The sequence below is a fragment of the Engystomops pustulosus genome, chromosome 3, assembly GCF_040894005.1.
Source record: "Engystomops pustulosus chromosome 3, aEngPut4.maternal, whole genome shotgun sequence".
Taxonomy (NCBI): domain Eukaryota; kingdom Metazoa; phylum Chordata; class Amphibia; order Anura; family Leptodactylidae; genus Engystomops; species Engystomops pustulosus.
Window position 1 is genome coordinate 6,902,269 of NC_092413.1, and position 23,041 is coordinate 6,925,309.

At 46.0% G+C, this 23,041-nt stretch overlaps 2 protein-coding genes across 3 annotated transcripts in view; one reads left to right on the top strand and one right to left on the bottom strand.

Moving 5' to 3' along the window:
- Positions 1–23,041, top strand: part of LOC140120870 (uncharacterized) — a 326,412-nt gene that overhangs the window by 75,331 nt on the left and 228,040 nt on the right. The window lies entirely within an intron of this gene.
- The window catches only part of LOC140120765 (uncharacterized), a 48,564-nt gene continuing 32,098 nt past the window's right edge, over positions 6,576–23,041 (bottom strand). The window contains exons 15-19 of the mRNA XM_072139710.1: positions 19,679–21,564; positions 9,756–9,894; positions 9,393–9,490; positions 8,850–8,901; positions 6,576–8,552 (exon numbers count right to left, since the gene is read on the bottom strand). Of these exons, the coding sequence (XP_071995811.1) occupies positions 7,690–8,552; positions 8,850–8,901; positions 9,393–9,490; positions 9,756–9,894; positions 19,679–21,564 (3,038 nt within the window). The 3' untranslated portion in view covers positions 6,576–7,689. The remainder of the gene's footprint in view (positions 8,553–8,849; positions 8,902–9,392; positions 9,491–9,755; positions 9,895–19,678; positions 21,565–23,041) is intronic.

Genomic DNA, 23,041 nt, shown 5'->3' on the forward strand with positions numbered 1-23,041 from the left:
TGTTGATCGGACTATCGTGAACTCTGTGGGACCGGATAAGTAAATGTGCCCCAATATATAAAGGCCAAGGGTTGTTGTAGAAATAAAGGAAGCCCAAAAAAACATAAAATCTGGGGGCAGTACCTATAATCATGTCATCTCAGATTTATCTTCTCAACACAAAGTAAATCTACCGTATATACTTGTGTGTAAGCCAAGTTTTTCAGCACAAAAAATGTGCTGAAAATCCTCCACTTGGCTTATACATGAGTCAATAGCCAGCCCAGCACTTAAAAAAAAAAAATCTTATATACTCTCCCTCTGGTGGCCCCGATGCGCAGCGCTGCTCCCCCGATGTCAGCGCGGGTCCTCTTCTGTCTTCTATCTTCTTCTGTCTTTCACAGGGCACCGCTATGTTCTTCTCCTATGCGCCTGCCGGCCGGGAAGGGTGAGTATATAAGTTTTTTTTTTTAGTGCTGGGCTTGCTGTATACTAGTGGGGGCAGGCTGTATACTACTGGGGGGAGGCTGTATACTGCTGGGGGCAGGCTGGGCTGGCTATACTAGTGGTGGCAGGCTGGGCTGGCTGTATACTACTGGGGCCAGGCTGGGCTGGCTATATACTACTGGGGGCAGGCTGGGCTGGCTGTATAGTAGTGGGGGCAGGCTGGGGTGGCTGTATACTAGTGGGAGCAGGCTGGGCTGGCTGTATACTACTGTGGGCAGGCTGGGCTCGCTGTATACTAGTGGGGGCAGGCTGGGCTGGGGGCAGGCTGGGCTGGCTGTATAGTACTGGGGACAGTCTGGGCTCGCTGTATACTACTGGGGGCAGGCTGGGCTGGCTATACTAGTGGGAGCAGGCTGGGCTGGCTGTATACTACTGTGGGCAGGCTGGGCTCGCTGTATACTAGTGGGGGCAGGCTGGGCTGGCTGTATACTAGTGGGGGCAGGCTGGGGTGGCTGTATACTAGTGGGGGCAGGCTGGGCTGGCTGTATACTATTGTGGGCAGGCTGGGCTCGCTGTATACTAGTGGGGGCAGGCTGGGTTGTATACTACTGGGGGCAGGCTGGGCTGTGCTGTATACTACAGGCGGCAGGCTGGGCTGGCTATATACTAGTGGGGACAGGCTGGGCTGGCTATACTAGTGGGGGCAGGCTGGGCTGGCTGTATACTACTGGGGGCAGGCTGGGCTGGGGGCAGGCTGGGCTGGCTGTATAGTACTGGGGACAGTCTGGGCTCGCTGTATACTACTGGGGGCAGGCTGGGCTGGCTATACTAGTGGGGGCAGGCTGGGCTGGCTGTATACTACTGGGGGCAGGCTGGGCTGGCTGTATAGTACTGGGGGCAGGCTGGGCTCGCTGTATACTACTGGGGGCAGGCTGGGGTGGCTGTATACTACTGGGGGCAGGCTGGGCTGGCTGTATACTACTGGGGGCAGGCTGTGCTGGCTGTATACTACTGGGGGCTGGTTGTATACTACAGGGGGCAGGCTGGGCTGGCTTTATATACTACTGGGGGCAGGCTGGGCTGGTTGTATACTAGTGGGGGCTGGCTGTATACTACTGCGGACAGCCTGGGCTCTCTATATACTAGAGGGGCAGGCTGGGCTGGCTGTATACTACAGGGGGCAGGCTGGGCTGGCTGTATACTACTGGGGGCAGGCTGGGCTGGCTGTATACTACTGGGGACTTGCTGGCATTATACTGGGGGGAGGGGTCTGTGATCAATGCATTTCCCAGTTTCCCCAGTTTTTGGTGGTAAAATTAGGGGTCTCGGCTTATACTCGAGTATTTATGGTAAGTCTTTGATTCTTTCCTCGTATTTGTGATTCTCCATGCCCTTTTTTTTTCATCACCCGGGCGCAGAGCTGAGCCAATATTACATCCCTATTCCATGCACTCGACAATCTCCATCAGCTCCATTAAGGGGCAGCACGGACATGCATGGCCAGGTGCGCCGCTCACGCGGGGTCCAACAAAGGTAAATCCGACCCAGGGGTGTAACTAGGAGAGGCAGAGCCCAACAGCAGATATCTGCATGGGGTTCCCCTTTCCCCTTAAAAAATCATAGATATGTTTGTTCACACGTTTATACACAAACATTTATACACTCATACACACATTTATGTACTCATATACTGTATACATTTGCACACTCATACATACAATGGGGGTCATTTACTAAGGGCCCGATTCGCGTTTTCCCGACGTGTTACCCGAATATTTCCGATTTGCGCCGCTTGTACATGAATTGCCCCGGGTTTTTGGCGCACGCGATCGGATTGTGGCGCATCGGGCCGGCATGCGCGCGACAGAAATCGGGGGGGCGTGGCCGAACGAAAACCCGACGTATTCGGAAAAACCGCCGCATTTAAAAACCGAAAATGTGTCGCTTGGGGAGCGCTCACCTTCACCTTCTATGGGATGGTGCATTCCGGGGCGTTAAGATTATTTTCGGCGCTGCAGCGCCACCTGGTGGACGGCGGAGGAACTACCATCTTAAATCCCAGCCGGACCCGAATCCTGTGCAGAGAACGCGCCGCTGGATCGCGAATGGGCCGGGTAAGTAAATGTGCCCCAATGTGTACAAACTCATAAATGTGTATGTACAGTATGTATTCATACATTTATACACACATACATTATATATACTATTTATACATGATATACTAAGGCATACTCTATATACACACCATATACACTCACCGGCCACTTTATTAGGTACACCTGTCCAACTGCTCGTTAACACTTAATTTCTAATCAGCCAATCACATGGCGGCAACTCAGTGCATTTAGGCATGTAGACATGGTCAAGACAATCTCCTGCAGTTCTCCCGAGCATCAGTATGGGGAAGAAAGGTGATTTGTGGCCTTTGAACGTGGCATGGTTGTTGGTGCCAGAAGGGCTGGTCTGGGTATTTCAGAAACTGCTGATCTACTGGGATTTTAACGCACAACCATCTCTAGGGTTTACAGAGAATGGTCCGAAAAAGAAAAAACATCCAGTGAGCGGCAGTTCTGTGGGCGGAAATGCCTTGTTGATGCCAGAGGTCAGAGGAGAATGGGCAGACTGGTTCGAGCTGATAGAAAGGCAACAGTGACTCAAATCGCCACCCGTTACACCCAAGGTAGGCAGAAGAGCATCTCTGAACGCACAGTACGTCCAACTCTGAGGCAGATGGGCTACAGCAGCAGAAGACCACACCGGGTGCCACTCCTTTCAGCTAAGAACAGGAAACTGAGGCTACAATTTGCACAAGCTCATCGAAATTGGACAGTAGAAGATTGGAAAAATGTTCCTGGTCTGATGAGTCTCGATTTCTGCTGCGACATTCGGATGGTAGGGTCAGAATTTGGCGTCAACAACATGAAAGCATGGATCCATCCTGCCTTGTATCAGCGGGTCAGGCTGGTGGTGGTGGTGTCATGGATCCATCCTGCCTTGTATCAGTGGCTAAGGCTGGTGGTGCTGGTGTCATGGTGTGGGCCCCTTGGTACAACGCCACAGCCTACCTGAGTATTGTTGCTGCCCATGTCCATCCCTTTATGAGCACAATGTACCCTGTAACATCTGATGGCTACTTTCAGCAGGATAATGCGCCATGTCATAAAGCTGGAATCATCTCAGACTGGTTTCTTGAACATGACAATGAGGTCACTGGACACAAATGGCCTCCACAGTCACCAGATCTCATCCAATAGAGCATCTTTGGGATGTGGTGGAACGGGAGATTCGCATCATGGATGTGCAGCCGACAAATCTGCGGCAACTGTGTGATGCCATCATGTCAATATGGACCAAAATCTCTGAGGAGCTTCCAGCACCTTGTTGTATCTATGCCACGAAGAATTGAGGCAGTTCTGAAGGCAAAAGGGGGTCCAACCCGTTACTAGCATGGTGTACCTAATAAAGTGGCCGGTGAGTGTATATACATACATACGGTATAAACACACAATATACACACAAACTGCGTATAAATACATATAGCATATAAATCCATGCTATATGCTGTAGGTGTGTGTATAAACCTGTGAATGAACGTTCATAGGTTTTTCGCGTTTACGCAGGCATAGAGCAGGAAAGCCACGCACCTCTCTGCCCCCTCCGCCTTGGCGTAGTCACTGTTATAATCGCGAATTCTTGTATTGGGCAAGAATGTGCGATTATTTTGTTGCTTGCTCTAATTGCTGGACTGCTTACCCTTTGCAGTCCTTGCTTCAAACAAGCAAGGGTTAAGGCTCTCACACTTTCAAAGCTCTGCCCTTCTCATCTGGAGCATACATCATATTCTGATATAAACCCTGTGTGTGCCATCCTCCATTGCTGGTCAAGCAGTTTGCCTTGCTAATTTTCTGTCGGTGCTTATGTTGCTATTCGTTTGTACTTCTGTTTTTTTTATATTGGCTTACGTTCTTGACTATTCTCCTGTGTATACCATTTTGTACTTGCTGACTTAGTTGTGATTTGGATTGTCGACCTCCCCTTTGTGTTACTTGTTTGTCTTGTTACGTGTTTACACTTTGGCGCAGGGAGGGACTGATGCCCAATTAATGACCACTGTTTAGGGTGGACCTAGTATGCAGACAGGGACAGTTTGGGGAAGCTCATAATTAGGGCTCACTGTCCTTGTCTGTGTCCAGCCATTACTGGAACCTCGTGGATCAGTGTGCTGAAGGGTGATATGGTGGAAAGTATGTGTAAGAAAGGGGGGCTAGGAGGAAGGGGCTGGCATGACGGAGTCATGTGTTTCTGTGGGAGCCATGGAAGGCAATCTCTGTAAGGAAAGGGATCATTAAGAAATGAAACAGAACAAAAGATTTGACTCGAGAAGAAGCCATAAGTGTGAAGCAATAGGCTTAATTGTCATGGGGTCCTATGTGGCTTGTCTGTTGCTGAAACCATTTTATTCCTCATATGTTCTGGTTATATAATAACAATAATCTTTATACAGTGCCATCATATTCCACAGGGCTAAGGCCCCATCCACGTGGACTTATGCTATGGGCCAGGCACAGGAGAGAGAAGGACTAAGAGCTCCTCACCCCTCCCCTCTCCATTGTAAGCCAAGAGGCCACCACCGTAACACAGCAAATTATTGAACATGTTCTATACTTTTCCATGCTGCCTCCTGACAATGCAGTAAGACGTTCTCACCGCACCCCGACCAGGTCCACCCCGACCACCCCCATAACATATCATCTGTGTAGTATCATATTAATCCATCTGGCCGCATACCACAGCATCATTTGCTAAATACAAGTCCAGCAAGTAAAGGATAGTGACGTACAAAGAGAAAATCTCTAATATAATACAAATCACATTATTTATCGCATACGATGAAAAATCTGGATAAAGCCGGTTGCCACAAGCTAGTTCAGTCCTTTGCGACTGGGACAATATGTTCCATAAGAGGGGGCACATAGCAAAATATCAGACTGATCCAGTACTGAAGCGCTCCAGTTGTTTCAAAAGTTTTGTCTTCAGACTTTTAAGAGAAATTCGCTTTCTTAATCATGGCTCAGAGGGGGCGCACACCAGTATGTCAGTGCTTGGTTTACAATCCTTCATCCTGGTGGTAGATGTCCTTTAAAGTAGCTACTTGGAATTGCAGCACATGGCCCCTATTCATCATAGGAAACTATTTCTAAAAACTTCGGCCCCTACTTCACAGCTGGTGTGTTGTTGATCCTCGGCTGCCTTTCATGACTACTGCTACGTTTTAAAAGTTTTCCTCTCTGTGTTGTGCACAGTCCGTCACTCCAGATGTTTGAAGGTCATCTTACTTATAAGTCTGATACCTCGCACAGTTTTTGAGATGATCTCTCACTTTGTTATACATGTAGGTTGTTTGTGTCAAAAGAAAACATTGTAAAAACCTAATAAACACATTTACAAACCAAACAAAAGATAAGAGCAAAAATGGACATCACTGTAGCAGAAGGAGCATAGCCAATGAAACCAGGGTGATGGGATGAGGTGGTTTCCTATTAGGTAACTAGAGAACCTACAAAAGGAAACAAAAACCCTTCACAGCTATCCAACTGGCTCGGAATAGTTCAAAGCGGCTAAATTCCAATGAAAGATGCACTATGCCACTGGACTACAGCTGTTCGGACAACAGCCAGAAATTCAAGGAAAAAATTGGGAAAAGAACTAATAAAATCATGTACGTGCCGCCATTGCACACTATCTGACACGTTTCGTACTTAAAGGGATTTTCTCACCAAAGAAGCTAGGCTCTATCCACAGTATAGGGCCAAACTTGCTGATCGGTGGAAGTAATAAGACCCCCACAGATCACAAGAACGGAGTGTCCAAGGAACCTCCGTCGGACTTCTCACGCACGTCCTCCATTTATCTCTATGGAGCTGACGGAGATTGCCGAGCGCGGCTTAACTTGTTTGGTGGGAAAACCCCTTCAATTTGTGTCGGGCCCGAAACACTCCAGCCACTGTCCGATGGTGGCAAGTACATGGTTGTTTAATATGAACCAACAAAACAACTAAGTTTTAGACACTGTGCCAGGAGTTTGCTCCTCTTTTTCCTTTCATTTTGGCTTTGGACTTTTTGAAATATATAGAACTTTTTCCCCATAGTTAAAGGAAACATCCATTCTCAAAATTTTATTGGGATGTCAAATACACATTGTATATTACATATTACAAACACGATGAATATTGTGGAATGATCGCTCTTATTATTACAACAGCCCTTGAAATATATAAAAATAAGAAGTAAAAACTCAACATTGTGAGTCCTACATCAGGGACCAGCAGATACTGTCATATTACCGGCAACCAATAGACAGTTTTCTGGAGACGTAGAAGAGTTGGCAATGTAAGGCACATTAGTAGGAATCTGGATGCTAGAATCTGTCTATTCCATAGAACTTGGCCACTAATAAGAAACCTAACAAGGTCAGTGCCCTTATTAGGTCACCCATATTGTACTTACCCCAGTAAAGTTCTTTATTCACCACAGAAGCTGTAGGCCACATGACTCAACGGCAGCATGACTTCCTGTGAGTCCTGCTGGGGCCGTGCACGCCTCCTTCATGATAACCACTCCCATATCTATGGCACCTCCACAGCAGTCACATGACTATAGACACCAGGAGCTGCATGGAAATTGGCTTGAGAAGGGTTTGTTTCCCTTTCTCCCACCTGGACTCCACTTTGAAAGTGATGCTTTACGATAATTTTTATTTCAGCACCTATGAGAATGAGCTCATGAATTATGTGCTACAAATGTTTGTGTTCGTAATTTGTATTTCGAGGGCCACCATGTTTAGTAGCTTCTTTGTAGGTCTCTCCGAGGACAGTCTCTTAGCCTTTTCGGGAGTTCTTAGTATTTAAAGGTGATTCCCGTAAGCTACTAATGACCTATCCATACAATAGGTTATCAGTGGTGGATGGATCCACCTCCATCTCGTGCATCTTCTAGCACCATATCACGCATGTCTAGCATCTGACTGTAGCTGTAGCTTTACTAGGCCCAACATTGTCTAAAAGGTTCTCTTTGTGAAGGACCTTCCACTATCTCCACCGAGCCCAACTCTTATACAGGGTCCTGCTCCTTTGGGAACACATTATTAGACCACTATTATATTTTGTTGTAGGACATCTAAGGACTCCTGAATGTATAGAGGGGCCAAGTCATACATCAATCAAGGTCCTACAATGAAGTTCCACATATACTACGATCTGATCATTACACTGGTTTTTGCCCCGAGTGAACTTTCTGATGTTTATCAAGACCCGATTTCCTACTAAAACATTTTCCACATTCGGAGCACGAAAACAGCCTCTCCCCTGTGTGACTTTTTAAATGTTCCATCAGATTGGATTTCTGAGTAAAACACTTCCCGCAATCGAGACATGAAAACGGCTTCTCGTCGGTGTGAGTTCTCAGGTGATGAATAAAACCCGATTTATAGGCAAAGCATTTCCCACATTCTAAACATGTAAATGGCTTCTCCCCCGTGTGGCTTCTTAGATGTTTTAGAACATTGGATTTGTGGCTGAAACATTTCCCGCATTCGGTACATGAGAAGGGTTTCTCCCCCGTGTGGCTTCTTAGATGTTCCACAAAATTAGATTTCTTCCTAAAACACTTGCCACATTCTGAACATAAAAATGGCGTCTCCCCCGTGTGACTCCTTAGATGTTCCATCAGACTTGACGTCTGACTGAAATACTTCCCACATTCAGGGCATAGAAATGGCTTCTCCCCCGTGTGAGTTCTCTGATGTTTACCCAGATTAGATTTCTTACGAAACGTTTTGCCGCATTCTGAACAGGAGAACGGCCTCTCCCCCGTGTGGCCTCTAATATGTTCCATCAGATTAGATTTTTTACTAAAAGATCTTTCGCATTCTGAGCATGAGAAGGGCCTGTCTTCTGATTTACTAGATGGAGGTTTCTTGCGGCGGGTGGAATTGGTGGAGAGATCTCCGCCGTGTAGGGCTGACGGCACAGTCACAGTTATTATATCATCTTCTGTCAAATTATCTTCTACTTGATGATAGGGAGGTAAAATGAGATGTCCGTCCGAGTCTCTCATCCAGTCTTTATCTGGAAAATAAAATAAGATTCCCATAAAAACATAAGATAATATTGGGTCCACGGGTCCTGATTCCTGCTGCCGTGGGGTCATGTGACTCACAGCTGTAGGTAACTACACAGACAGTTCACCCTATCGGGGTCCTATATGTACTATATGTAAATTTATGAATTAGTCGTCAACCCCTTTAATGAATTATTTGTGATAATTGACATAATAGTTATCAAGGTTAAACTTTACTTAACTTCCTGTGAATTATCCCATCGATAAGGAAATCTATGACAAGCACGATATATGAAGGCTCTTACCGTCCACCACTATTATGGGGTTCTCGAATCCGCTGGTTTCGCTGTCACTTCCCTGCACAGATCACAAATGACAGACTTCAGTCTTGCTCAGAATATTTCATATAGATCTGCCAGTATAATGGCTTAGACGCAGCTGACTGGCATTGGGCAGAGCTTTATACGGGATCAGTAACAAACAATGAGAAAACAAAAATTGAGTGTATGCCGATCGATCGCAAAGTGAGGATCACTCATAAGCCAAGATGGAGCCGGGAGACCGACATGATACTAACAGGGGGGGGGTTTAAAGTTATTGACGCTCTATATACAATCTCATGACGGTAGATAAAAGCCTTATGATTAGAGTTGAGATGAGTGTGTGATTGGGTTTGAGTCTGGCCACCTTAACTGGACATATTGTCGGATTGGTGGCCAAACAGCTGATCCGGCATATTGACGGCCCTTAGCAACTAGCCATGACTGGTCCATTTGCCCAATTAGCTGTTTGGCCGTCAATACGGTAAAATGTCCGGTGTGATTTGTATACATCTCAGCTTCATCTACCTCATCATCCGGTGGGACATTGAGCGTGTCTCCGAGAAATTCCCGGGAATACAGAGGAGTGACACATCTCTCTGGTGAAGTTCTCTGTCCGGCCCAATCTAAAGGAAATAAACACATTGATTGAATTCATACGTTCAATATTTATTACGTCAGTCTCGCCAGGATTTATAACAGTCCCATGGCGACACTAAATTTGACCAACTGGAGTGAGTTGCGCTGCATATATACAGTATATGTCTCACGCTCTACAAGGCTGCACTCAATTCTTACTCCACTTATAGGACAATGTAACCGAATTACACCATAAACACGGGACCATTAGTTTAGATCACATCTCTACAATCAGGGAAGGTCTCCTCTTACCTGGTGATGTGAGGGGCTGGTGGTCCTCCATCATGACCTCCTTGTACAGGTCCTTGTGTCCTTCTACATACTCCCACTCCTCCATGGAGAAATAGACAGCCACATCCTGACATCTTATAGGAACCTGACACACACAATGACACAGTCATCCCCCGGACCCCTCCCTTGTGTTATTATATAATGTCCCAGCATTCCCGGCAGCGCTCACCTCTCCGCTCAGCAGCTCAGTGATCCTGGAGGTAAGTTCTAGGATCTTCTGCTCATGTATCAGTGAATGAGGTGGAGGCTGGGTGATGGGGCTCTGGGGGGTCACACACTCACCAGACGACTTCTTCACTACTGTGTAATCCTGTGTATGGGGAGACACTGATCACTACATAGATCCTAAGAATCCTTCACCTCTCCAGTCATTTCCCTGTTGTATTCCTAGAGATAAGAGCCGTGTCCTGGGAGACTCTCACCTCTCCAGTTATCCAGTAGATGATCTCTAGGGTGAGGTCCAGGATCCGGGCAGCCGTGGTTCTGTCCTTGGCCGTTCTTTGTGGGTCACTGATCAAAAGGTCCATCGTCTTGTTAAAAAAAAAAAAAAAATTGTCCTGTCCCTAAAGGAACCTGAGGGAGATCAAGGAGGACTGAGCGCAATATCACCTGTGGAAGAACATATTACATGAAGAACAATTTAGTAAAAGTTGTTGATGACTGAGGACTGATAATGTGCAATGGGCTTGTCCTGAACCTTCCGATTTCAATGGGTTCAGCCAAACATCTAATGTTCTCCTCAAATGCCAAAGATCTGGGGAGATAAGTATCAGGTAAGTTGGAATTCAACAACTCAATCCTGTAGGTCAGGGGTAGGGAACCTATGGCTCGGGAGCCAGATATGGCTCTTTTGTTGGCTGCATCTGGCTCTCAGACAGATCTTTAATACATAGTGATGAATGCTGTGTGTGTCTTAGGCCCCTTTCACACTTGCGTTGCAGATCATGTCAGAGTTTGATCAGGGTGCGATCAGGGTTTGGTCAGTGAAAAACGCACATTTTCCATCAGAGTTCAATCAGTTTTCAGTCAGAGTTTGTTCAGTGTCTCAGTTTTTCACGCGCATTTTCAATGCAATTTCAATGCGTTTTTCACGCACAGAAAATGCGCGTGAAATGGACTCAGGACTGAGCTCTAACTTTTCTATGACAATTGATGCGTGAAAAACGCATTGCACTTGCATTGCACTTGCAAGTGTCTCAGAGTGCAATGCATTTTTGATGCGTCTCCATAGACTTGTATGGTGCGTTTTTTACGCGCGTGACTTGCAAAAGTAGAGCACGTCGAGATTTAAACGCACATTAAAAAAAAATGCGCATGTGTGCGTGAAAAAAATGCAAGTCTACAAAGACCCATTGATTACAATGGGTCAGAGTGCAATGCAAGTTCTGCGCATCAAAAGCACGCGCAGAACACGCGCGTGAAAAACGCAAGTGGGAAAGGGGCCTTAGACTGATCACTGGACACAGGCAGCGATGTTACCGCAGCCTACATCCTTTGTATGACCCAGGCACCATCGCCTGGCTCAAAGAGAAGAGCGTGGGAGCAATGAGGAGCTGGCTGCAGGGAGTGCTGGTAAGTGAATATTCTTTTTTTTTTTTTTTTTGCTGTGACTACCTATCTACTCGGAGTATGTGCTGTGGCTACTTATCTATTTGGGGGCATGTGCTGTGGCTACCTATCTACTGGGAGTATGTGCTGTGGCTACCTTTCCACTGGGAGTATGTGCTGTGGCTACCTTTCCACTGGGAGTATGTGCTGTGGCTACCTTTCCACTGGGAGTATGTGCTGTGGCTACCTTTCCACTGGGAGTATGTGCTGTGGATACCTTTCTACTGGGAGTATGTGCTGCAGTTACCTATATACTGGGGGCATGTGCTGTGGCTACCTATATACTGGGGGACATGTGCTATGGCTACCTATCTGGTAGCCCCCGGTCTTTATAGGAACTGTGAAAGTGGGAAGTGCCCTTTTAAATCCGCGAGTGACGGCGCACGTGCTGGCCAGCCGGGAGACGGAAAGTGGAGTTGAAAGAGCTCGGAAAGGGGCGCCGCCACAGAGAGGGGCACAGGTGTGCCTGCGATCCGAGACCTAGATTGCAGGGGCCCGTGACCCTGGGACTACCTATCTACTAGGGGGCATGTACACATGGTACGGCTCTTCCAGAATAACATTTTAAAATATATGGCGTTCATGGCTCTCTCGGACAAAAAGGTTCCTGACCCCTGCTGTAGGTCTTTGGACATAAGCCCCGCCCAGAGTTGTCCACCGGTGAAACATGGATGTGATCATCCATGTGGACGAGAGAGAGAGTTCTTTCGACTATGATTAAGAACAGCATTTAGTTCGAAACTACCATGGTACCTTTTTAACCTATTTTTTAAAAGGATGAAATAAAAACTAAGTTTTATACTTATGATTTAATATATTTTTTGCCTGGTTGCTGGATTCACCTACTTTTTCTCCCAAATTACATATCAGAGAAAGAGGGACAGAAAATGTTGAGTGCTATCAGCAATACAGAAATCCCCCCCCCTAAGCCACGCCTTTTGCTCTGCCCCTTTCTACCCCCTTTATCTCCCATTCATATTGTGTCCCCCCAGCTCCCCGTCATGGTAGCCCCTCTGATAATAACATAATGATATTTTATATCTAATCTATATATATATATACAGCGCCATCATATTCCGCAGCTTTACAAATCATAGGGGACATATGCAAATAAAATATTACATTACAGAATACAAACAGGAGGGAGGGCCCTGATCACAAGAGCTTACAGTCTATGCAGATCTATCACACTAACTGCATGACTCGTAAAGAGATGGGATATAAGATCAGTTTTGAAACTGTAAAGGTTGGGTATTAGTCTGAGAGTCCGGGGAAGGGCGTTCCAGAGAATCATTGCAACTTTGGAGAAGTCCTGGATACGTGAGTGGGAGGTTCGAATTCATGTAGAGATTAATCTAAGATCACTGGCAGATCGAAGCGCACAGGTGGGGTAAAACACTGAGATGAGAGATAGGGAGGTGCAGCATTGTGCAGAGCTTTGTGGATGAGGGTTATTATTTTAAACTGAATTCGGAAGGAGACAGGTAACCAATGCAGTGATATTGTGCTCCACAGTAAAATAATAAACAGGTACTCACCTTTCTTTGTTACTCATCTGAATTCAAAGGTTTTGAAAATTTGACAAACCCGCTCCTTATTAACTGCCACAGAAAATTAATGCCATGTGTAGGCGTATTCTATGAGTGCGAAATTACGTGTACATATCACCTAAATAAACGGAACATATGGACGGCCGAATATCACCTACAGCTACACAAAACTAATTACTAAAAAGTTAACTAATGCAACAACAACAAGACAACAAACGCACCACAACCAATCACTGACCTGCACAGGACCTCCTGGTGCCTACAGGACCTGCGCTGATGTCACACAGTCACATGATCAGTCACGTACGAAATCTTCGTTGGTTAAAGGACCTTTGATGACATCACAGGAAGTGGTTAAAAACATCGATCTATGGTGCTTTACCCCGCCCCTCGTCTGGTCACATGACCATGACATCATCAAAGGTCCTGTAGTCTGTGGTATATAAGACCTACAGTCGTGACTGAAATGCAGACTGCGCTCCTCGTTGGCTTGTTAAACGCTTGCGGTCGTTTGGGAAGGTATCTTTTTGGTCGGTTTCGATGAAGATTTTTTCAGGCTTTTGGGTTTTTGTGTTCTGTTTTCACTCCTCTCCTTCTACAAACAAAATCTTATCGATTTTTCCATGTACAGTGCTGTATGAGGGCTTGACAAAATATTCGATACGTGGAGGCATTGGCCAAAAAACGCAGTTACGTGGGTTTTACTTTTACGGCTTTCACTGTGTGGTCAAGATGACGCATCATTTTTATATTTTGAGTCAGTATGATCTCTGAGAAAGTTTGCTTAAGTATCCCCACATTTTGGGAGTTTAGGGAAATAAGAACCGTATTGGATTGGTTTTTACATGGCGCTGTTGTTAAAATGACTAAAAAACACAAAAAATGACACATAAAAGTATTGGGAAAATTAAATTCCTATGGGGCTTAGACCAAAATTTGACACGTCTGGGTGGGATCCCATACAAGGTCATGTGACCATTTTGTAGTATAAATAATCAATTTAAATCACATATATGCACAATCCACTGTAAATATGAAAAAGTATATATATACTCCTAGGAGACAAGTAAATAGATATCATAGGCTGACATATCCAAATACTGTATATATGGTCCTAAACATAAATAGGCAAAATTCTAGGTCTATTTTTAGGAGCTTATATATATATATATGACACAGAGAGCAGTAGTGGACTATAATGTAGGTGATTTGGGCGGTAGCCAGGGTGCAAGCCTTCTAGGGGGGCACCCACACCACCCACCAGATTTTCTACTGAAAAAGATCTTCACCCATGAATCCTTGTACATCTGGTCCTGCTCTCAATACAAATGTATACAATATCCATTATAGGCAGGAGGACACATCCTTCATTCCCCAAGAAGCTTCCAAACTTGTACGGGCTACAATATTTTAGTACATCTACCACCAGGATGAAGGATTGTAAACCCATCACACTGACATACTGGTGTGTGCCCCCTCTGGCAGGATCTGCTTTTCTTTTAACTTCTTATGCCCAGTTTTTTTTTTTTTTTTAAGGATTTTAAAATTATGTAAATGAGCCCAAGCTTCTCCAGGCTCCGCACTCTTATTGTTTCATATGTTGTTACTCTGTAATGTCTTTTTATTTGTATGTCCCCCAGATTCTGTAAAGCTACAGAATGGCGGAATAGCTATGGCGCTATATGAAGATTATTATTACTAGAGATTGGCGAATCGATTCTAATTCTAACTTCGGTTAGCATTCCAGGAAAAATTCGATTCGTCACGCAGCCAAAGTTTACGATGATTCGTGGGAACAAAGTTTTTTTTCCCCTCCTTTATTTCCAAAATGGGCACGAGAACAACATGTTACATGGGGCAGAGAACTCTGGGAAGGAGAAAGGAACACCCCCGATGACATCTGCAGACCTGTAAGCCAATCAGCGACCGGCAGGCTTCTGTGATGTCACACAGACTATAAAAGAGGCGGCCATTTTCCAAACTCGCCACTTCACACTGCATGTGCGGCCTGTAGCGTCCAGCTGCTTCTACTGTACTGTGCTGTTGTGATTTTTGCTCCAAGGGTGTCCCTTTTGGGGGATCTGTATACCCCAAATAGCAGTTCTTTTTTGTTGCTGAAGTGAATAGTGTGAAATCCACCTACTTTCTGTAGTAATTTCTGCTCCAATCCCAGGGTGTCCATTTTGGGGCATCTGTATAACGCAAATTCCAATATTTTTTGTTGCTAAAGTTCAGAGCAAGATTTACGTGTCAAATCCACGTAGTTTATAGAGTGATTTTCCGTCCAATTACAGGGTGTCCGTTGTGGGGTATCTGTATACTGCAAATTCCAATACTTCTTTGTTGCTTTATATATTTGACCAACAAATAAGTGTCAAATCCACATAGTTGATTAACCACTATGAAAGGTGGCAGGTGGAGCAGGCAGACGTCGCAACACAGTAAGGAGACGTCACAACAGGGGTTACTGTGAGGCCAGAACTGCCGTTGTCATCTAGTGGCAGTGTGTTGATCAACAACCCAAAGATTGTTGATTGGTCGACTAGGTCACCCAATTCCTCAAATATAACATCTGACAACCCCAGCCAGATACAAGAATTAGTTGGCATGGCCCAGGAGCAGGTCAGCGGCCCTCACCTGTCCTCAACCAGCCTCTGTCCTGTTCATTTCCCGCAGCCAGAGATCTACTAGGTGGTCTCTGCTCCGAGCCACTATTCAGCGAGCACAAAGTGTTTGAGGACAGTCAGCAGCTGCTTGGCAGTGAAGAGATGGGGCAGACATCCTCTGCTTCCTGCAGTAGGCAGGCTGTGCATACTGACACCGGTGAGGAGAGTAGCAGTGACTGGGAAAAGCAAATTGACGATGATGTAGCCGTTTGCACTTGGAAGCTGGGCGAAGAGAGTGTCAGCTTGCGCGTCAGGCAGCGAAGCAGGCAGCAAGTCGCTCCTGTTGCCGTGAGTCAGCAGGGTGGCAGCAGTGTGAGCACAGGAGCCAAACAGCCACGGGGTACAAACCTCGCTTTGGAGGTCCAAGTAAGCAGTGCTCAGCGGAGCAGTGGCGTTAGTAGTCGCTCAGTGCAGGGTGGTGGCAGTAAAATCACCACCTCGGCGGTGTGGCAATTTTTTGTTAAGACACCCGAGGAGCTGAGCATGTGTATATTTAGAATCTGCGGGCAGAAAGTGAAGCATGGCCAGGGAGCTAACGTTGGCACTGCAGCCCTGTGCCAACACATGCAGCGTCACCATCCAATGGCCTGGGAGAAACGTGGAACAGATGTGGAGGTCCATCCTGCAGGTGCAGCAACAGCAGCAGCAGAACCTAGTGGCATACATGCCATTTCAGTCAGTCAAGGCTCCAGCACCTCTGCCGAAGGGAGCTGTTTGTCTTTGACATCATCTCCCGGTCCAGATGCTCCTGCACGTCGCTACGCATGGCGCCAGCAGTCGTTGAAAGAGGCAGTTACAAATAGACAACTTTATGCGTCCAGCCATCCTAAGGTGCAGAAGCTGATCGTGCTCTTGTCGAAGTTGTTGGTACAGCAGTCTCTCCCTTTCCAAGTCGTGGACTCTGCACCCTTCAGAGAACTAATGCTTTGTGCCGAACCGAGGGGGAGAGTTCCAAGCCGCATTTTTTTTCCAAAAAGGCAGTGCCAGCCCTTTACCAGTATGCTGCTGCTGCCACCTCCACACTATATCATTGTGCCACTCTGTGGGCTCCTGCTGACGCCACCTCCACACTATATCATTGTGCCACTCTGTGGGCTCCTGCTGACGCCACCTCCACACTATATCATTGTGCCACTCTGTGGGCTCCTGCTGCTGACACCACCTCCACACTATATCATTGTGCCACTCTGTGGGCTCCTGCTGACGCCACCTCCACACTATATCATTGTGCCACTCTGTGGGCTCCTGCTGACGCCACCTCCACACTATATCATTGTGCCACTCTGTGGCCTACCATGTTGCCGCCACATCCACACCTCTGACCTCATGCTGCAGCTGCTGCTGGTGCCACCTTTTGCAGTTCATTTTGGTAAAGACCTGAAATTTTAGGAAAACTGTAATGCATTATGAATGTGGTGTCTCTAATCTTCAAATTCAAATAGAAAATGTCAACTTTGAATTAATTTTAAACTTCGTCATTGTGCCACAATGTGGCCTCCTCTGCTGTGGGCTCCTGCTGCCGCTGACACCTCCACACTCTTATCATTGTGCCACTCTGTGGCCTCCTGCTGCTGCTGACACCACCTCCACATTATATTATTTTGCCACTCTGTGGGCTCCTGCTGCTGCTGACTCCAACTCCACACTATATCATTGAGCCACTCTGTGGGCTCCTGCTGCTACCTCCACACTATATCATTGTTCCACTCTGTGGGCTCCTGCTGCTGACGCCACCTCCACACTATATGATTGTGCCACTGTGTGGGCTCCTGCTGCTGACACCACCTCCACACTATATCATTGTGCCACTGCGTGGGCTCCTGCTGCTGCTGACGCCACCTCCACACTATATCATTGTGCCATTCTGTGGGCTCCTGCTGCTGACGCCAACTTCACACTATATTATTGTGCCACTCTGTGGGCTCCTGCTGCTGCTGCTGTCAACTCCACACTATATCATTGTGCCACTCTGTAGGCTCCTGCTGCTGCTGACGCCACCTCCACACTATATCATTGTGCCACTCTGTGGGCTCCTGCTGCTGCTGACGCCACCTCCACACTATATCATTGTGCCACTCTGTGGGCTCCTGCTGTTTACACCACCTCCACACTATATCTTTGTGCCATTCTGTGGGCTACTGCTGCTGCTGACGCCAACTCCACACTATCATTGTGCCACTCTTTGGGCTCCTGCTGCTGCCACCTCCACACTATGTCATTATGCCACTCTGTGGGCTCCTGCTGCTGCTGACACCCCCTCCACACTCTTATTGTGCCACTCTGTGGGCTCCAACTGACACCACCTCCACATTATATCATTGTGCCACTCTGTGGGCTCCTGCTGCTGCCACCTCCACACTATGTCATTATGCCACTCTGTGGGCTGCTGCTGATGCCAACTTCACACTATATTATTATGCCACTCTGTGGACTCCTGCTGACGCCACCTCCACACTATATCATTGTGCCATTCTGTGGGCTATTGCTGACGCCACCTCCACAATATATCATTGTGCCACTCTGTGGGCTCCTGCTGAAGCTTTGCAGTTCTTTTTTGGCAAAGACCTGATATTTTCAGGAAAACTGCAATGTATTATGAATGTAGCGTGTCCAATCTTCAAATTCAAATTTAAATGGAAAATTTCAACTTCAAATTCATTTCAAACTTCGTCATTGTGCCACAATGTGGCCTCTCCTGCTGTGGGCTCCTGCTGCTGCCGCCACCACCTCCACACCCTATCATTGGGCCTCTCTGTGGCTTTCCATGTTGCTTCCACCATGTTGCTACCACCTGTGGGTCCTGCTGCTGCTTCTGTTGCCGCCACCTCCACACTCTTATCATTGTGCCACTTTGTGGCCTCCTGCTGCTGCTGCCCCACCTCCACGCTCTGTCATCGTGCCACTCTGCGGCCTACTCATGCTGCTGCCAACTGACCACTGTCTCCCTGGAGCACCCTGTGATTTTCATAATGCTGTTTTCACCCTCCATCGCTCTATGATGTTGCCACCATGTTTATTTTCGAACTAAAGGCCATGCAAATATCACCCATCTCTAATTATTACTGATAATGTATGTAAGTACTGTAGGATTCAACTAGAACTGTCAGCTAGTATTGTGGGATGCAACTATTACTTAGACTGGCCCTACACTATAGCAGCCAATGAGTAGCAAGATCCAGTTCTGCACACTACCCTGAAAAGGGCAATTTATTCTCTCTGTCTCTTGCAGCATTTTCTCTATATCTGCCCTGAAAAGGGCAATTGTGATATTACTGCTGTATCCCTCACTGTCCCTGCAACTCCCTAGCTCACTCATGGTTTTTATGGCACCTAAAGATGTGTCCCTACTCTTATACAGCAGGGTCACATATATTGCTGGGTCAATCACAGCCATGTCCACTCTCAAAGAATACCCTAAGACAGAAGGGGTAGTAATAAAAGATGGCAATTCAGAAAAATCTAATCACTTTATTTTGGTATATTAAAAATTTCATACAAACTTTACTTTATTTCATTATAATAGGCCAACACATTTATATATTACGGTTTAAAAAGTACAAAAGAATGGCAACCGGGCAGACACATAGCGAGGATTAATCATCAGAATTTCTCTGGGCCCCGGCATTCCCAGTGCTGAAGCCGGCCCTGACAATATGAACATTATAAATAATTCTTTATTTATATAGCGCCTACAGATAATACAGCGCTGCACAAAGCATGTCAAATTGTTCCCTGTCCCCATGGGCTCACAATCTAAACAACCTAACAGTACGTTTTGGAGTGTGGGAGGAAACCGGAGGACCCGGAGGAAACCCATGCCAACACGGAGAGAACATACAAACTCTTTGCAGATGATGACCTGGGTGGGATTCAAACCCAGGACTCCAGCGCTGCAAGGCAGAAGTGCCTCCCCCTGAGCCACCGTGCCGCCCTATTGTCTTCTCCCTTTGTGATCTCCCAATGTTCAAGATCAAAATGGCTTCCCCTTTGACTAAAACTGTTGCCATACACAAAAATAAGGTCATCTTTGCCTGATGTACTAGAGAATTGTATTTCAAACTAAAATATTTGCCACATTTACGTCAGGAGAGCGGCTTTCTCCTCCTGTGTGAGTTCTCTGATGTTTAAGAAAAACTGATTTATAACCAAAACTTTTCCCACATTCTAAACACAAAAACGGCTTCTCCCCCGTGTGAATTCTACAATGTTCAATAAGACTCGATTTTCGAGTGAAACCTTTGCCACACTCCGAACAAGGAAATGGTTTGTCTCCTGTGTGAATTCTCTGATGTTTAACAAGAATCGATTTCTGGCTAAAACATTTCCCACATTCAGTACAAGAAAACGGCTTCTCCCCCGTGTGAACTCTGAGATGTTCTATGAGATTTGATTTGGAACTAAAACATTTCCCACATTCAGGACACGGGAAAGGCTTCTCCCCTCTATGAATTTTCTGATGTTTAATTAAAACAGATTTACGACGAAAACTTTTCTCACATTCCGAACATGTGTATGGCTTCTCTCCTGTGTGAATTCTTTGATGTTGAATAACATACGATTTTCGAGTGAAACATTTGCCACATTCGGGACAAGGAAATGGTTTGTCTCCTGTGTGAGTTCTCTGATGTATAACAAAAATCGATTGCTGGCTAAAACTTTTCCCACATTCAGCGCAAGAAAATGGCTTCTCTCCTTTGTGAACTCTAAGATGTTCCACAAGTTTGGATTTCTGTCTAAAACGTTTCCCACATTCAGGACATGGAGACAAGTCATCCCCTGTGTGAGTTTGCTGATGTTTGACAAAATCCGATTTGAGACTAAAATTTTCCCCACATTCTGAACATAAAAATGGCTTCTCCCCTGTGTGAATTCTTAGATGCTCCACAAGATTTGATTTTTGACTGAAAAAAGTTCCACATTCAGGACATGAATATAACTTCTCCCCCGTGTGAGTTCTCTGATGTTTAATTAGCACAGATTTCTGGTGAAAGCATTTCCCACATTCGGGACATGAAAATGTCTTCTCCTTGGTGTGAGTTCTTAGATGATCATATAAATTCGAGCTGCGTGCAAAACATTTCTTACATTCAGAACAAGAATATGGTTTCTCCCCTGTGTGAATTCTCAGATGCTTTACAAGACTTGATTTTTGGTTAAAACATCTCCCACATTCTGTACATGAAAAAGGCTTCACCCCTGTGTGAGTTCTCTGATGTTCTAGAAGATTGGACTTTAGATGAAAACTTTTCTTACATTCCGGACAATGAAATGGCTTCTCGTCTCCATCAGTTCTCTGAAATTTGACAAGACTGGATTTGTGGTTCACGTGTTTCTCTCCTGTGTGAATTTTTTGATGTTCCATAAGATCTGAACGCTGACCAAAACACTGTTTACAGTTTGAACAAGAAAATGGCTCCTCCCTTGTGTGAGTTCTCTGATGTTTAACGAGAATCGATTTCTGAATGAAACATTTCCCACACTCTGAGCACGAGAACGGTTTCTCTCCCGTGTGAATTCTCAGATGTTCTATCAGACTATATTTCTGGCTGAAATGTTTCTCACATTCAGGGCATGAAAATGGCTTCTCCCCTGTGTGAGTTCTCTGATGTTTAACAAGAATCGATTTCTTACTAAAACTTTTCCCACATTGTGAACATGAAAATGGCCTTTCTTCTGTGTTAATTTTTTTAAGGACCGAAAGGTTAGATTTTGTCTTCACAGGTTTTCCAGATTGAAATATTTCCTCCAACCTATCCCCATCTTCATGTCTGACAATTGGAAATTGACTGGATGAAGGCTCCTGGTCACTAGTGGTATCACTGGATGGATCTCTGCCGTGAGGGTCCGAGGGGACATTTGGTGTTACTACATTATCTGCGATATATTCAGCGTCACGATAGGGAGGTAAAAGGGGATGTTCATGGAAGGGAATTATCTCATCTTCACCTAGAAAAAGGAAACAACAAAGTTTCACATCCTCCTAATTTACTGAGATAATTGGAAAACATGAACTGTAGTTCCGGGTCCGAAGTTCAGGGTAAAGCTGGTCGATGGGCTGCGGGGCGGTCGATCAACAAGCCCTAAGTAACCACAGGCATGGCTGTGATTGGCCAGGTGGGGCATGTGACCCTGCTTTATAAAAGAGGCAGGGTCACATGTCCCAGTGTCGTTACAGACAGGTGGAGACAGGGACCTAGAAAGATTTAATTTTGAGGGCAAGTAGGTAGGGAGAGGAGGGACAGCTAGTAATTTTAAATAATTGCCCTTTTCAGGGCACGGTGAAGAACTACTGTACTACAGGGCAGTGCCAGTGACTGCAAGTATTGTCTTAAACGGTCTCATACACAGTCACTGTATATATGATGTCAAACGGTCTCATACCGCATGTCTAGACTCAAGTAGGCGTGTACCGCAGTTACTGCAAGTCTAAAACGGTCTCATAAACCGTCACTGTCTGTCAAGCGGTCTCATCCTGCAGTCACTGCATTTCTACATTCAGATGGTGTAATGGTTCAGTAACTGCAACGTGTCTCCTGGTACTGAACGATGTGGTGTCTCCATTTAATTTCTGGGTAGGAAAATCGGACATGTTGCCGGAGTCTTTTAGGTGCTGTCCTCCCCTGCGGCAAGTGTCCGATCAGAGTCGGTGTTCTGCACTGCCAGGGGTCTCATCATCACCTACCCATAGCCAATGGGAACATCCGCACTTCATTAAAAGGAACCAGGTCTGGATGCCCATAGCATCTTATAGTGCAGTGACTTTAACATCATTTATTTGCTTTTAATTCATTTTTATTACCATATATACTCGAGTATAAGCCGAGTTTTTTAGAACAAAAAATGTGCTGAAAAACCTCACCTCGACTTGTACACGAGTCAATAATAAACATAAAGGTACATACTCACCCTCCAGTGTCCCGATGCTCAACGCGGCTCCTCTTCTTCTTTATTCTGTATTAGCCGGCAGAGATGAGTCCATGCGATCTGCCGACCAGCGCACCTTATGATGCGGCGGTGTTGCCACTGATGACATCATTGTGTGCGACGGCCGGCAGATCGCGTTGCCGGCTGTTAAAGCAGAGAGAAGAAAGAAGAGGAGCCCCGGGGACCAGAGCATCGGGGAGCTGCGCCAGGCATTGGGACCGCCCCAAGGCGAGTATGTAATTTTTTTTTTTTTTTTAATGTGCTTGGCAAACTGTGGGCTGGCTGGCTACTAAAGGAGGCTGGCAGGTTGTATTCTACAGGGGCTGGCAGGTTGTATTCTACAGGGGCTGGCAGGTTGTATTCTACAGGGGCTGGCAGGTTGTATTCTACAGGGGGGTGGCTGGCTATATACTACGGCTGGCTGGCAGGCTATATATTACAGGGGGCTGGCTGGCTGTATACTACAAGGGGCTGGCAGGCTGTATACTACAAGGGGCTG